The sequence below is a fragment of the Lutjanus erythropterus genome, chromosome 1 (assembly GCF_056507025.1).
Source record: "Lutjanus erythropterus isolate fLutEry1 chromosome 1, fLutEry1.hap2, whole genome shotgun sequence".
In the NCBI taxonomy this organism is placed as follows: Eukaryota; Metazoa; Chordata; class Actinopteri; order Lutjaniformes; family Lutjanidae; genus Lutjanus; species Lutjanus erythropterus.
In genome coordinates, this window is record NC_139317.1 from 14127271 (window position 1) to 14144306 (window position 17036).

A 17036-nucleotide genomic window follows, 5' to 3' on the forward strand; every position below is an offset into this window, starting at 1 on the left:
ATCACGTTGTGTTTACACATAAAATATATGTTTTCGAGCAACCGATGTTTCCACTTCTCTTCAAAACAACCTATTGTTGCATTTGGTTAAGTCCATATGTTGTTGAGAGGTCAACCCTCAATACTGTGTGTGAACTTCTTGTGGATTTTGCAGACAGATGATCACCCTTTCAGATGAAGCCTTAACGCTGTTTCCTCTCCTTCGCAGTACGTGAACCCTGCCTATGAGTCCATTATGGGCTACCAACAAGGCGAGCTAATAGGGAAGGAAATAATAGAAGTGCCTAAAAGTGAGAAGAATAAGCCTGATCTCCTTGAAACAATAAACTCCTGCATACGGAAAGGAAAGGTAAGATGCATTCATTAACTCATCACATCATCTACACTAGGCATTTCAGGCCATGAATTATTTTTAGTGTGGTTTATTTAATAAGGAACATAAAGGGACAGTTCAGATTATTTTTAGTGGGGTTGCGTGAGATACTTACAGATAGTCGGTGTACCTTCAGTGGATGGTGGCTGGTACAACCCCAGTTTGGAGAAACACAGAGAAATACCAGCACAGAAGCTGTGGACGGGGTCAGCAGCAAAACAAAACACATTTTAGCCACTTTAAAACGTCCGCCTAAAAAATCAACAGAGGTGCTCTCTCTCACTCTACCAGACTCCAATGGCAAAATCGGTCATTTTACCTCACAGGATACGGGAGATTCTGAACTACCACTGCATTGATTGGTTTGTTAGTTTGTTTTTTTGTGTGACTCCAGTGAATCCAAACTAACCTTTTAAAATACAGAAGTCGCACAATAACGCAAACAAATTAGCCAGCCAACGCAGCAGTAATCCAGAAACTTCTGTTTTCTGCAAGGTAAAAATACTGTTCTTTTCCTTAAAGGGATAGGTCACCCAGAAATTAAAATCCAGTCATTATCTACTCACTCTCACTCTCTCACTCTCTCTAACCCTAACCCTAACCCCACTTCAAAAAATCCGAACTATCCCTTTAATCTCATTGGGAAATAAATGATCACCTTCTTGAGAATCTTGGTACTCTTACATACAGTTTTGACATGTAATATAGTATGCGTGTATAGCTGTCATTGTAGACTATTGTATCACAATTAGATCAGTGCTGCAGATATCTGCTCCTGCTTTTGTGTGTGTGCATGCATGCGTGCACGTGCATCCATGCATGCCGTAAGTCTGCACCACTGGCCATCGAGCCGCTCTGTTTCATGTGCATAAGAACAGCGGTTGACGGCTGTGCAGTAATCTTACTACACAGAGAGCGAAGGTCAGTCTCAGACAGGCTAACAGCAGGAAGGGCCTTTTTAAGCTGCCACAACAGTCTGTAGGTGGGGGGACATGAAACAAGTGCACTGGACGCCCAGAGCGCTCCCTCAGCCCATTAAAGCAACTTGCTGCTCTCTGAAATACTCTGACCCACCTCAACACCTCACCTGCACCGCAAGCACCGCCATGCTACACTCAGTATGCACCACCTTTAGGACGTTTTCAAATCTTATGTTTTGGCTATTTTTTACGATGAATGGTTTCTTAAATGTGTTGCTTATGTGTCTGTATGTTTGATTTTGTCTCTGTCGGTTCTGTCCTGTTATGTTGCAGGAGTGGCAGGGGATTTATTATGCCAAAAAGAAGAATGGAGACAGCATTCAGCAAAATGTGAAGATCACACCTGTAATTGGACAGGGAGGGTGAGTGACAGTGTCTTAATTCCTGGTGCATTCAGTCTTTCTACATATGAATTGCATTTCCAGTAAGTGAATAATTACACTGGACTGTATTCCTTTATTTTTCCTGGTGCACTAATTGGCTTTTGTCATTCACAGAAAAATCAGACACTATGTGTCTATCAACTGGCCTTTAAATGATAATAATAAGGTGAGATGTGCTTCCTGTTCTGCTAATTATTAATGAACAGAGTGGTATGTTTACTGAAGTATTGTACTTAAATACAATTTTGACATGCTGATATTTTATGACTCCATTTACACCTGGTATTAAAATGCAGTCTGTATCTGGACAAGGAATAATGCATGTTGTGATTGGTTGAATGTAAATGTATTGAATGTGATTGGATCTGCCTGACCACATCTGGATGTAGTCTTGCTCACATTGTACTCAGAACTTAGGTAGGTAGGTATAAATGCAATCCTTCCGACATGCTGGTATCCATGCACAACATAACACTGATGCAGATATTTGTTTTTAACAAACAGAATTTAGAGAGCCAGCAAGGGAAAAGACTGAAAGAAACATGCCTCTAATTACTGATTATGCATCTATTCTGTCCCCTGAAAGCGCCAAAAGATGCGTTATTCAAAAATAACTGTGTGCAACGGTGTGTGATTAATTCATCTGTGCAGTTGATCAGCTGTGAACAAAGCATATCATTTGTCTAGTCACAGAGTAGACTACACGCCAGGAACCGCAACACACCAGAGTAAACTTAAACATTCTTCTTCAGGTGAAGAGCTAATTGCATGGGTCAACCAGTCTCAGTAAAAAATCAAAAATGCAAGGCTCCTTCATAAATACACAAAGACACACTGTAAGATTTGTGTAAATTAAGATGCCTTTATTTTACATGGCAAAAAGAGTCAAAAGAAATAAAAAATGACCGGTGTGTATCAACCAACACAGGTCTTAAACAGTATTTTCAATGCAAAGAAAGGAATAATTACATTTGCCAAACAATTAATTTTTCATAGACATTTTTACATAAAGTTTATAAAGTTTCCTTTAACTCAGCAGCTCACACAACTCTTGTTTTTGTTGAGGGAGTCTGGGGCTGATTTTTGTACCGCCTCAGATTACTCAGGTTTTGCTCTGGAGGACAGAGATCCAATTTCAGTGAAGATAACATTAAATGTACCAGGTGTAAATGCAAAGGCAAGATCAGATTGTTTATCATCCTGATCACATATCTAGATAAGAATCCGATTTCAGAGGATTTTTTGACCGTGGTATTTCTACTTTTATTGAAGTAAAGGGTTTTCAGTACTTCTTCCACCACTGACTGAATGAATGAAAGGAGCTTTCTGAACTGCATGTACAAATGTGCTTTTCTTCTCTGTCTGTGCAGAGTGATAAAACCAGTGAACGTGTGCAGGCAGAGTCTCAGACAGGTAAGATCCAACCTGCACCATAAAAAACTGGAACCGTTAATTCTACTGTGCATTAGAATAACATTACAGAGGGTTTTATGATGCTAAGCCGCTCCAGACACAGTAGTTCAGGTTGTCTCTACTGGTCACTTCTGTACTTCACTACTTCATCACTCATCCTGTCACAAGGATCAAAGATCTAAGGGCAGCATTATGTTTATCATTAGGAGGCACAACCCTCAGTTCAGATTAGAGTTGTCACAATACCAGAATTTTAAACTTTGATAACATACTAATTTAAAAAAAAACAATACTCAATACCTCTTTGGATACCACGACAAAAAGAAGATAAGTCCCAGTCGCACAAAATACTAAAGTTTTTTTTTGGTTTTGTTGTAAGCCAAATTTCACAATATAGATTTAACTGAACAGAGGTCTTAGATAATTTTTTAAGTAACTTAAATACTTAAAATACTAAAGTTTACAGATATAATACATGCAGTATTGAAAAAGTATCAATACTTTGGTACAGATGATACACACTGCTTATTATTTGCAAACACCAAATATTTGTTAGATATTAAAAACAATAAATAGGAGCTGGTCATATTTAGTCTGAATATTGTGAACTCGTGAGTTTTGGAAATACATCAGCAGGAGTATTGCACCATGCCAGAAAATCATTGTTTCTTTAATCATGACCCAAATTTTAATCAGTAGTCTAACAGTGGGTCCAGCCCTGCTTTATCTAGCTGAGAAATGGCTCAAAAGAAATGAAATATGTCATGTGTTAACCTTAAAAAAAAAAGAAAAAGTTATCCACGCTTTTATTTCCTCTAAACTGGACTATTGTATTGTGGTATCAGCCCTAAAGCCAATTCACCACTGCGAGTGATTTCAAAATGCAGCAAACGAAACAGGGATCATATCTGTCCTGCGCTGCCATCCTTTCACCAGCTCACTGAAAAGACGTGGCTCTGAAATCTTGCCATTGTTTTTTTTCATCTACGCATGGTCTTACACCACAAAGTATTTCACAGTAACTCTTATTTAACGCCTCTACGTCCTTCGGATTAGGGGCTTTAAAGGTTAACTATGCTTCTAATGTTATGTTACAGACCAACAAGTGTCTATATTTTTCTATATTTAAAGCTTTCTTTATCGCCTCTCTGGTCTTTCAAAGTTTTTTTCAGTTTGTTTTGTTTATTAATTTACTTTGACTTTTTGTTTTGTATATTGCTAGTCTGTTTTATTATATTTAAAGCACATATAGAAATAAATTTTAAAATTTTCTCATTTTGAACTGCCATATACAGTATGTCTATAGGAGAACTGTCTGCCTACTCAGGCAAAGAAACAAAGAAATTTTTCCTGTAAACTTCTGTGGCTTTCTGTCACTTTACACTGGAAAAAAAACCCTGATTAAAGTAAAAATCCCTCCCCTAATCCCTAACAGAATTAGTTGTTTGGGTCTGAGGCATACATTATCTAAGGTCTTAATTAAGGCAGAGACCTGAAATAAATGTGCAAATTTATGGATTAAGTTGATTAGGTCAAGAAAATTACCTTTACACTGACTGTAAAGCACAATAAAGCATCTCCGATTTCAGTTTCAGACATTTGAGGACGTCATGTTGGGCTTTTGTCACCATTTTATGGATCAAACAACTAAGTGATTAATTGAGAAAATGATCGGCAGATGAATCTAAAATAAAAAATAACTGCTAGTTGCAGCCCTAAACACATCAGTGCGCCACATTGTTGCACAAGGTGATATTACCATGAGCACACAATTTTTTTTCTTTTGCTCAATTTCATACGTCCTGTTCACATGTCCAGGTGCCATCACTGAATTATTAAAGCATCAAATGTGTTTTAATCCGCAGCTGAAAACAGTCCACAACAGAAACAGTTTTTAGTCCTTTGTGAGAAATATTTGCTACAAACTACATTCCCCAGCTACAGTGCCGACAATTACTGAGCCATTTAGATATTTTGACCTCTTTTTAAATATCTAGAACTAGCGGACTTGATGCTGGGCGCCATATGGAAGTCAAAAAGTACTGAGAGATGGACTAATTATAAATTGGTGGTTTTGATCTTTTTACAGAACTTGTTGACAATAAGAAAATACAGAATAACACCGGCTGTATCTTTTAAATGCCTAGGATAGACGTGACAATAAAAATGAAATAGATTGTAGTATCTACTGTTGATCCTGATACTTGGACATCAGTCAAGTAGAAAATGTGTAGAATATTGTACTCATCATCATTGCTACAAACCTTTGAAACCTTATAAAGTTTAGAGCAAGTGTCTTATTCCATTTATACCTTTTATTCCCAACTGTGACCAATTATTCAAATTCTACTGGATTTAAACCTCAAAGCACAAAACCACAGAATCAGTCATTTGAGTTATAGTGATCAAAAACAGACTGGTTGGACTGGTTAAGGCATTCTGTTGACTTGCCAAGGATATTGCGATGTGGCCAAAGCCAGCCTCTGCGCTAAAATTGAGCTGTGTTTGCGTGTGAGTGTGTTAATGTAAGGTGTTTTCTTCTCCCCAGACATCCAATCCAGTAAGCACAAAGACCGGAGGAAAGGCTCTCTGGACGTCAGATCCACAACGTCTCGGGGGAGCGATGGTGAGAGTGAAGGGAGACAGACGATGGAAACTCTGGGCGTTTCTTGTCAGCTAATGAAACCTTCCCAGTTGTCTGTTTGCAACAAGTGTTGATTGGACACACGCACTCATTAGAAAGTGTCTGGAAAACCACGGCTTAATTTGTTTTATTTTTTATCGTCCTTGCAGGGAGCTCGCAGCGAAGGCACTCCTCGATGGCCCGAATCCACTCCATGACTATTGAAGCTCCCATCACCAAGGTGGGTACATCTCCCTCCCCATCATCCCTCCGAGCGTCCATCATATGATTAACACTTTGCACTGGTGTTTTGCATCTCATGACTGAACTCCTGAGTTATAAAACTACCACAACCGCCGCAAGCAGCTACGTCCACTGAGGCTAGAGGCAACACATACCATGTCAAGTGGAGATGGGCTGATAAAATGCCACATTTCATGCGCACAAGACAAGAAAGCATGTTGGACCAGAATGACCTGCTGTTTCGGTGGTTTCTGTAGTCTTCAGCCTGGATAGTCGGAAACAGAGAAAGTCCCCAGGGACGGGTCATATGACACACTGCAGTTCCACTGCTGTATCATTTGACTGTGGAGTCAGTCCCTGTAGGCATCATCCTCTCCTGAATAAAGCACTGATAGAACTGCTCACTCTGTGTGTGTGTGTGTGTGTGTGTGTGTGTGTGTGTGTGTGTGTGTGTGTGTGTATGTGAGAGTTAGCTAGAACTTGTGTTCTTGCACATGCTCGCTGACCTCGCCTTTGGCACACTTTGTTTGAACCTCCACAACCACGAAGTACATGTTTTGGAGTAAAAATGTAATTTGTTTTGTACATTTTCTGAGAATTTAAAATAATGTTAGAGACAGAGTCCATCTTACATCTTTTTTTTCTCAGTCCTGGATTACTTCAGCTGTCTCTCTTTTTTAAAAATAATGGTTTGTTCTGTTGGGATACTGATATTTCTTGCTTGAGTTGGAGCTGAAGATCAATTCTGACGTGTCATGAGCTGCATGTCGTACTTCCTGTCGGTGCCATTGTAAAATTACCTTCACCTTCAAGAGTTCAAGAGGGCTCATCTGGCAGACACGATAAACACGACGCCACTTGAATGCACCAAAATCTACAACAACCACAAATCAACATTTTTATATTTACGTTTTTGTACGAATGTAACAAACGTATAAATTAGAGAGCTCAGGAAGGTCTGGTAGATGGATTTTTTTTTTACTTTTGAGGCAAACTGTGTCTTCGGTTTCCAGTTCTCATGCTAGCCTAAGTTAACTGTCTCCCCACTGTAGTTGTTTTTTTTTTCCAAAACTGTTCTGTTTGGTCCCGCCCTATTATGCTGTGATTGGCTAGTACCCCTTGACTGATGCTTGCTGTGACACAAGTACTGGCTGACTGTGCCGTGAGCACGAGTGTAGATATTAGCAGTTGGGAGAAGTTTAGAAAGGAAGAGAAAGGTGGATGTGAGGGACGGATGAATGGATCAAACCCAGGACTTACACCCAAGAGACTCAGGGTTGTGTCCCTTGTGGAGCTAAATGTCACTACTGCCTTTATTTAGACTTAGCAGACATATTGTTTATACAGTTTATATATTCAGTTTTAAGTTTAAGCTTGGTGAGGTTTAGGCAAGAAAACAACTTGGTTATATTTAGGAAAAGATCAATGTTTGGGTTAAAATACTAGCCAATCACAGCACAGTAGGACAGGACTAGGCAGGACAGTGTTGGGGAAAAAATTAAAGCCTGCTGACAGGTGTGAGTGATATAATATCAATACTCACTGATAGTGATCTTCTCATTTAACCCGTGGGAAGAAAGTGAATGAGTAGAATTAAGAAGTGTGACCACATCATGCCTGTTTTAGCCTGGATTGATTTTAACATCACACTGATAAATTTTAGGGTGCATCATGTTATGGCCCTTACTGTATTTGAGACTTTTTAGCACCTTATACATGTATTAGTTTAAAAGTATAGAATTAATCCTGCTTTTAGATGATTTTACCTGAATTTGCTTTGCTTTTATTCTACTCCGGTAAATGCATTGTATCATATATTATATGTTTTCAGTTTGGTTTTATTATTGAGGTTTTTTGAAAAGTGCCTCACAAATAAATATTATTATTATTAATGCTGTTCTTATTCTGTCATCCAGGTAATCAACATCATCAATGCAGCGCAGGAGAGCAGTCCTATGCCCGTGGCAGAGGCCTTGGATCGGGTACTGGAGATCCTGAGGACCACTGAGCTCTACTCCCCGCAGTTAGGCACCAAGGATGAAGACCCGCACACGAATGACCTCGTGGGGGGGCTGATGACGGTAAGCAGCGGGTCCTTCAAGAAGTCTGAAACACCCAAACAGCTTCCTTCCTCCACGAATGAATCGACTCCCATATGATAAGACACGTCAGGGCTTTTGCAGAATTCCACTGTGATAACACGCATGTCTGCATGGACGTGTGATAACTCTGTGATAATGTGTTGAATATAATAGGAAACGGAGAGTCAGGAGTGTCTGCGTGCGTGTGTGTGTGTGTGTGTGGACTTTGTTTTTGTGAGGAGCTCAGTTCATATTTGTCAGAGGGAGACAGAGACAGAGAGATTAACAGACAGCAGTGGTGAAGTACAGAAGTAGAAAGAGTGCCAAGTTGGCAGTCTTGGCAACAACCCCAGAGGAAGTGTTAGATTGTCCTTTGTGCTCCTGTAGGCTGGAGAGGAAAGCCCACCCTCTCTGCCTCCCCCCTCTGCCTCTCTCTCTCTCTGCGCACATGCACACACAGTCACACTCACATGAACCTCTTCCTCTCGACTCCACAGGCCTGGAAACATCCTGTTCTTTGGATCAGATGAATAAGCATGGCTTTACTTATACATGTACGCCGTGGATACGCAGCGGCAGGGCGCTGTTACACTCAGTCCCTCCCCAGAAAGATTTGTTCTGCATAAGTGATAAAGGCTGATGAAACCAGAAAGCCATGAAGTGTGTGTTTGGGTTCAGATGATTATTTATGTACGATCACGTTGGTTTATGAGGTCCTCTCTCTCCAGTTTGTTGTGGTGAGGTGTGCCGGCTCTGAACGTTAAGAGAAGAGCTGTCATCTTTGTGGGGAGAAAAAGTCTTAAAATAACCAGTGTGTACAGAGGCAGCGCCACCATGAGACAATGCTGGGGTCAAAGATGAGCCAGTCTCCTCTTCCTTTTTCACTTGTGAAGTAAACATTTCACTCTGCGACACACACCCATGTACTCACTGACGCCCAAAATATATATATCTCACAAGAGAATGACTGGATGATATAGGCCTGTCATTTCAATCGCTGACGAGTGGTAAGAATGTTTGTTTGAGAGAAATGTTTTATTTTTATGTTGGGGTTTTTTTGTCTTTTAACATTTTCATGACATACAGAGGTCTGAAGACATAGTTTTATGCCACATAATACATTTTTGGTCAGAATGATTTAACTGTAGCTACTTGTCATAGTTATTCTTTGAGAAACACGTTATTTCTTTTTTTGCTAAACCGATATAGATGCAAAACTACCAAGGCTATTCTTTGAGCTAAATGCTACCATCAGCTTGCTTATATGCTAACAATGACCATGCTGATGTTTAGCAGGTATATATTTTTTCACATTCACCATCTTATCAAAGCTACTGTAACCCGTGTTGCTGTAGCTTTTCTTGCTTCCAGGGGCTGCACAATTTGGTTGCAATGTGATTAGTGGAAATGATCGGTTTTGCGTTACAATTTTCATGTTCACTTAGGAAAAAAATATATTAAAATGGTGATCCTGTGATATTTATTGAGGTCTGCACCCTATAAACATGTCATAGGCCAGATCACCTCTGCAGCATTACATTACCTTATTATAATGCTGTTTAATTGCATTTTGCTTCTGGTTCTGTGATTTGGATATTGCACTTGGCCATATTACAGTTTTATTGTGCAGCCCTAACTGCTGCATTACTTTGGTCCGTACCTTCAGTGTAGTGAAGCTTCATTTTATGTAGAGTACCTGGTAGCGTAGCTCACTACACTAAAGCAGCTTGTCCAACACTGATCATATGTGTTTCGGTGTTTACAGAAGAACTGACTGGATGTTCTCTTAACTGGAGTCTAGTGGACAAAGATAGTCCTGTTTATTTTATTAATGAATGAATTTAATTATTAATATAAGTCCATGTACAGCATGTCTCACACATATATGCTTATATATGTGATGTGCACCATATATACTCCTCCATAATTGATGTTTTAATTAGCACTAAATACAAAGCACAGTGAAGTGTAATTGGAATATCTGTAGTTTTGCAGGCAGACGATTTGGTCACGAACCAAAGTATTGAACAAATTACATTTTAGACCTGATGATGGCGCTAGGAACATGAATGTCTACACCAGATTCTGTGCCATATTGAAAGAATTCACTCAAAACTGTAGTGTCTCCTCTGGGGACCAGGAATGTCTGCACAAACCATGAATGTACGATGGAAAATCTGGATGCGGCGTTGCCTTTGGGTCTTGCTCCCAATTTTTCCCCAGTGGCCACTCGTGGTATTGCAGCAAAAAAAAAAAAAAATCCCCTGCGCCCCTAAAAGCATTTTCTGCGCAAGCCACCATTATGAAAGAGATGCCTGTAAAACAGCTGACAGACGCCTCAAACTGCAAAGCAAGTCAGTTATAACTCCTTCTATTATGAAGGTTTTATATATGTAAAACTTTCCTCCTTTTAGCCATCGCAAAGTAAAGTCAATATGGGTTGCATACCACAGATGTAAAATCAGAAGCAAATGTTTTTGGCATATGCGCCGGGCGAGCAGTTCTCATGGCCTGAATAGGCACCATCTTGTCGCTCAGTATCCTGTTATTAATTATCAATGGGCGATGGACTGACTTTACAAGCTGCAAAGCTAAAAACAGTTTGATCAACCTTAAATTTCTCAATTCTTGACACGTTTTCTATTATTCACAGCTGATTCAAAGAGGAGCCGGGTCATTATACTTGTAACCACTGAGAAGCAGTGTTTGATTATTTGGGTGATGGAGTGTTACCCCACTGATAAGCCCCATTTGCTATCGCAGCGTGTAGTGCTGCCCAGAGGAAGACAAATGTCATAATGGAGTCATTTACTGTAGATTATCTGACACATGTACATAAATTATCATGCTGTCATTTCTGACACCACTATTACAGTTCATGAATATGGTAATCATTCTCTGAACTGCATATTGGTTTCATTAATGAGCTCAACTTGGCTGCCTCGTCCCTCTGCTGCTCCCTCTGTGGGGAAACGATACGAGGTGTCAACAGAACAGAGCCTCCAAAATATTGTGTCATGCTCACAGATGAAGGAACGCTCATAAAAGTGGTGATGTGGAAAATCAGGAAAATCCATGTCTCTGTTTCCTCTTATTATGATGCAGCTGTAATTCGTTGCTTCACTCAAAATGCAGCATCAAGGCATTCAGATAGATCCCAAAATGTTTCTTTTTTAAAAAATCACATTGACATATAATAAGCACAGATATTAATTGTTCTCTTTGCTGAGGAAATCATTTTAAAATGAGCTATTGAGATTCAAGTCATGGCTCAAGGAATTTAGGTCAGTAGCTCTTTAGAAGTGTTAAAAATAACAGAAAATGACATTTTAGTTGGACCTAACCTTAATCTGTCCTAGTGCTCTGAGGTAAGGATGTACGGATCGATTCTGCAGGATCAATACATCAATTCTCTCAAGCTGCTCATTTAGTATAGATTCCTTTAAAAACTAACATTATGTAAATATGAAATATGGGTGGCTGCATCACTTCCAAATGTCTTCAGTGCTTTTGTCTAATGTTTGTGGCAATAAAAAGCCCTGATGTTTTAATTTAGCTGGCTCCTGTCACATGACTGTGGAGACCTGTGAGACACGAGGACCGAGCGCGCACCCGCAGGAAGTCACCTGCTTCCACGTCGGACTTGTGACAGTTTAATACATCGTAATAGAGGACAAAAAGAGAAATGTGACATGCGACTTTACATTTGTAGGCTACATAAAAAAAAAAACATCAAGATGCACGTCAAAAAAAAACAGCACAGGCTGAAAGTTATAACGAACCAAGAAGATAATTCTTTATTTTATCATCATTTTTATATAGTATTTCTGTAAAATAAACACTTTTACCTAATTGTTTTCTAATTGCTCTATGAAAATCTGTCATTGTTTTGAACAATTACATACCCATTATACCAGCATCGATATCAGTATTGGTGTATCAGTATCATATTAGATTAAAAGTTTAAGTATCGCCCATCCCTACTCTTTGGTGTTAAAATGTGGTTATGTTTTCTTATCTATTCTCTGATGGAAATCCCTTCTGACTCGTGGCTGAATCTGAGAATAATTCGTCTTGTTTTGTGGGTCAGTGAAACATCTGTGATTGTTGATGCACATGTGCAAGTCACACAACACGACTGGTCTCATGCAGCCTTCTTCACTCTGACGTCTTGGTGCTGCTTTATTTAGCACAGAGGATTTTTATATTAGATGTGATGTAAGAGTAAACAGTGAGAGTAAACATCTTAGTTAGCTAACTGAGGGTCCAAACCATTTCACAACTTCACTCATGTGGCTGTTCAAAAAGGATGAATTTATATAAATTGTAGTGTAAAGTTAAGTCTTTTACACTTAAGTCCCTGACACTTTTTTTTCTTGTTCACAGGATGGTTTACGCAGATTGTCAGGAAATGAATACATCTTCTCCACAAAACGTAAGTTTCCATGAAGCACACAGGAAGAATGATATGAAGTGTTATGCTACTTTTTATTTTGTTAGGTTTTTATAAAAGATGATTACAAATATTTTACTTCAGAAAGAGGAAAATTAAATAGATAAATTAAAGTAGTGTAAGAAGTATGAAAATTTACAGTTCTAATTGTTATTTGTTATATTGTTCAGAGAAATTATGGGCAAAACGAAGATAAAGATGAAGATTTATCAGGTTCCCTCCCCATTGGTCATATTTTGCAAGTGTCAATTTCTGGTACTAAACAAATATGTTCAGTACAAAACGGCTTTGAGGAACGGTAGTATTCAAGTTATGCACATATGTCTAATGAAGTCAGTTACCTTCACCATATATCGGTGAATTCATCTTGTTGTACACTCAGGAAACACAGCAAAGTCAGCAGTGTTGACACTAACACTTAAAGAGTCAATTTTAACACCAAGTCGGTGAATATGTGGTCCTAATCTACAGAGTGTTAAAGTTACTCTGGACATAGTGATGACTTTTTAACAGTCAATTCAACTCTGGTGAGAGTTAATATTTGACACAACACCACACTGAGGAGTGAGGGAAATAACACCCGTAGTGTTGCTTACGTTTTACACTAAGAATTTTTCATTTTCATTTTTTTTTTCATCCAGAGGTAGTGAACAACACATTTATAACCTCCCTCTCTTTATCTCGATGCTTCCTTTCTTGTCTCTTCCTCTGCTCACAGAGCCCCACCACATCCCCAGTCACCTGATAACTCCTCTGTCGCTGAATGACATCCCCCCTCGTATCGCTCAGACCATGGAGAATGAGGACTCTTGGGACTTTGACATCTTCAACTTGGAGGCCGCAACCATGAAACGGTGAGGCAACAGTACAGTAAAAAGTTTCTACAGGGACTGGGGCTACTTTCTGGAGAGTTTGTGTTAAACCACCACGCTGAATCCTCCCACAGACCTCTGACTTACTTGGGCCTGAAGATCTTCTCCCGCTTTGGGGTCTGCGAGTTCCTAAACTGCCCTGAGGCCACTCTGCGCTCCTGGCTACAAGTGATTGAAGCTAACTACCACTCCAGTAACTCCTACCACAACTCTTCTCACGCAGCTGATGTCCTGCATGCAACGGCATATTTCCTCTGCAAGGAGAGGGTCAAGGTAAATTAACAAATAATAAAATTAAATAAAAAAAGGATTACATGCCAAAATTGCAAAACATACCCTGAGCTTTGTTTTCAAAATGATGGGATTTACTCTAAAGGTGTGGTTTCAAATGTGTGCATTTAAAGTCTTTCTTTGATTTATTTGATACTAAATTAAATCTCTTTAAGGTTTGGGTTTCTGGCATAGGCGCCTACGTAATGGAGCAACAAAATAAATAAAAAGAAAACAACGTATTCCCCAGTCAATCGTCTGTGGTCATAAAATTCAGTCTCATCTGTCTAAAGTCAGCCTTTTTCTCGTCTTGACAAAATCTGATAAAATCAAACAGGTTTAATATCATTTGAAGGCAGGTGCATCAAACAGAGATTCAACAAACCATGGCATGGCATCTGTCATTCACTGCTCAAATTACAAAACAATAAAAAAATATTTTAATATATAATAGTGTAATATGATCTGAACTTTATAGTGAAAGAGCAGCTTTATTGGTCATGACTGAAGCCTTGTAGGAAATAAGGTTTAACTATAACTAGGCGTCCATGGTTTCAGAGATATTGTGGTGGTGATTTGTCACTAGTTACTACTATTTTTTAGACATTTTATAAACCAAACAGTGGATAAATAATGGAAAAATTACTAATAATGAGAATAAATTTTGTTCATCCCACTCATTTTAGCTTTTGTCAGGGAGACTTTTGAAAGTGTTAGTTGTGTTTACATGTTAAAACACATGAATAAAGTGGCGGTGTGATTGTAGTGATTCCACTCCCATTAATTCTCAGTAAGTGACATTAAATTTTTCCCGCTGTTTTAAGCCTGTGTTTGTGTTTGTGTTTTTTTTTTGGTTTATTCTTGGATTGCATAGTGTGTGGAAGCCACTCTGCCCATGGAGCACTCTTGATATTTGTCAGAGTCAAAGCTACAAACAGTTTGAATTTTGCGTATATGTTTGATTTGAGAGAAAATCTTTAGCGTGTTAGATGCAGCCATTGTTTGTGGGCAGAAACACCTTCAGTATCTTCAGTAGACGGTGTGATTTTCTACTATCAGAGCTCTCCGCTCAGTCCTCGAGTGTCCAGTGTCCCGTCTGAGCCTTCGTTATCCAAGAAGGTTGAGGTTTTGCCCAAGTGTGTCAGTGGCTCAGTAACGAGTTTAGGCCACGCACTGGCTAAGCTGATTACCAAACTGTCTATTTCTGATCTGAGTGGAGTGATCTTTCATTGGCTTAGCCAGTGAACTGTGAAGTTACGTCACCCAAGGTTAATGAATCCCTGGAATTTCCACAGACAGGCTACCAGGTCTGTTGTGTTACAAATGAATTATTTTGATTATTTCTGTGAATTTTTCTTTTATATTCTTTAAATTATTATTATTATTTTTACTTTTTACAGTGACATGTGACAAAAGGCTACTCAGCAAAGAATAAATTCCTTCATTGATTAGATGTCTAAAATTACAAATAGTTGTGTAACTGTTTCTTCCATGTGCTCAAACGTATTATTAACCTCAGTTTTGTTACTGTTGAGGTCAATATTTTAAAACAATAACCTCAAAAGAAGGTTCAAAATTAGATCGATGACGTTCTACAAGCATTCAAAAATAGAGGATTTTCTGTATTTGCTTGATCCAGAGTTTCATTGTAGCTTTATAATGCTTACATGCAGTGACAGGTGACTTTAGGAATAAACACATTTTACTGTCAGTCAGCTGCATATGTCTGGTGTCTTGGAAAAGCTTAGGATCCCATGTTAATGCAGGTTAAAGGGATAGTTCAGATGTTTTGAAGTGGGGTTATATGAGATACTCAGTTGGTAAATCGACTAGAGTAGATGGCAGTCAATATTTTCACCGCATTACATGCAACTCTTGTGTTCTGTGAGGTAAAATGACTGTTTTGCGTTTTGTGTCTGATGGCTTTTGAAAGAGCATTTTTTTTTTCTGATATAATGGTGGTTTCTAGTCAGAATTAGCTATCTGATGTCAAAATGAAGCAGAGAAAATATAGTGTATATTTGCATCTGCAACTTATTGTCTTATTGTTTGACTTCGATTTTAGGGTTAGTTCAGATTTTGAAAGTTATACAAAATCACAAACTGTAGACCAGCAACTCCCGTTCTCTCCCAGGTGAAATTACTTATTTTGCCAATGGAGTCTTGTTGGTTTGAAGAAACCAATATAATATATGGCTTATATAACAGGGTTTTCCCGTCATAAAAGGCAGTCTGAAATATTCTAAATATGACATACACTTAAACTGGTATGTATTTTTGTAGGTGGCTAAAATATATTTTGTTTGCCGATCTTTTCCACGGCAGCACATTGCTTAACTTCATAAACAAGCACTCCTGCTGCTTCTCCAAACTCGGGGTTGTGCCGACCGCCATCTACTGTAATGCACTGACTATCAATAAGTACCTCATACAAACTCACTTCAAAAAATCCAAACACTCTCTTTAACTGTCTTCAACAGTGTAGAGCTACATCTTGGTTCAGCCTGAACTGGATGCATGTCACAGTTGTGTTGATTTTTGGGTGTGAGTATAAACTTGTGCCAGTTAATCATCAGAACTGCCGAGCGTCACCCCTGATAACAATAAGACCAAGGTGGTCACATACCAGACCTTCCAGTTTCATCTGTTTTTCTTGTCGTTTGCCCCAACAGCAAAGTTTGGATCCCATTGACGAGGTGGCCGCCCTGATTGCTGCTACTGTGCACGATGTGGACCATCCAGGACGCACCAACAGCTTCCTGTGCAACGCAGGAAGCGAGCTGGCCATCCTCTACAATGACACCGCTGTGCTAGAGAGCCACCACGCAGCGCTGGCCTTCCAGATCACCACGAGAGATGATAAGTGCAACATCTTCAAAAACATTGAAAGGTATGAGATTCATCGCACAAGGAACAGGTTGTAGTTTTCATGCACCAGCTGTTCATATCTCAGGTAAAGATCAAAGGATCAACGAACACAAACAGTCCCCTGAAACCATTTGGGGCCATAAATAGTAAATGCAGGTTTATAAAACTTGTAACGTTCACAAGTATTTAAATTGACAAGAAGATCTAATGTGACATTAGTAGACAATATATGCAGTACTGTGAATGAACTCGCTAAATGTGCTCAAACTGAACAGATCACTTTAGAAACAATGAACGTGAACAAAAGCAACTCTTACACTGGACAGAAATGTCGAAGTGACAAAAACATTGGTTGACCATGTAGCATGAAGTGTATGAACAACACTGCAGACTGGAATTTGTGTTACCATGAGAAAATGACAGACAGATCTACATCATATTCGCTCGTCCCCTCAGTCTCGTCTCCCTCTTCTTCTCC

General features: G+C 39.1%; 1 protein-coding gene across 1 annotated transcript in view; it reads left to right on the forward strand.

Annotated features, from left to right (window-relative positions):
* Window positions 1–17036, forward strand: part of pde8a (phosphodiesterase 8A) — a 76706-nt gene that overhangs the window by 51921 nt on the left and 7749 nt on the right. Inside the window, exons 8-18 of the mRNA XM_084712935.1 lie at window positions 208–348; window positions 1626–1714; window positions 1850–1901; window positions 3106–3148; window positions 5697–5774; window positions 5942–6012; window positions 7931–8095; window positions 12482–12530; window positions 13267–13402; window positions 13495–13693; window positions 16363–16580. Of these exons, the coding sequence (XP_084569061.1) occupies window positions 208–348; window positions 1626–1714; window positions 1850–1901; window positions 3106–3148; window positions 5697–5774; window positions 5942–6012; window positions 7931–8095; window positions 12482–12530; window positions 13267–13402; window positions 13495–13693; window positions 16363–16580 (1241 nt within the window). The remainder of the gene's footprint in view (window positions 1–207; window positions 349–1625; window positions 1715–1849; window positions 1902–3105; window positions 3149–5696; window positions 5775–5941; window positions 6013–7930; window positions 8096–12481; window positions 12531–13266; window positions 13403–13494; window positions 13694–16362; window positions 16581–17036) is intronic.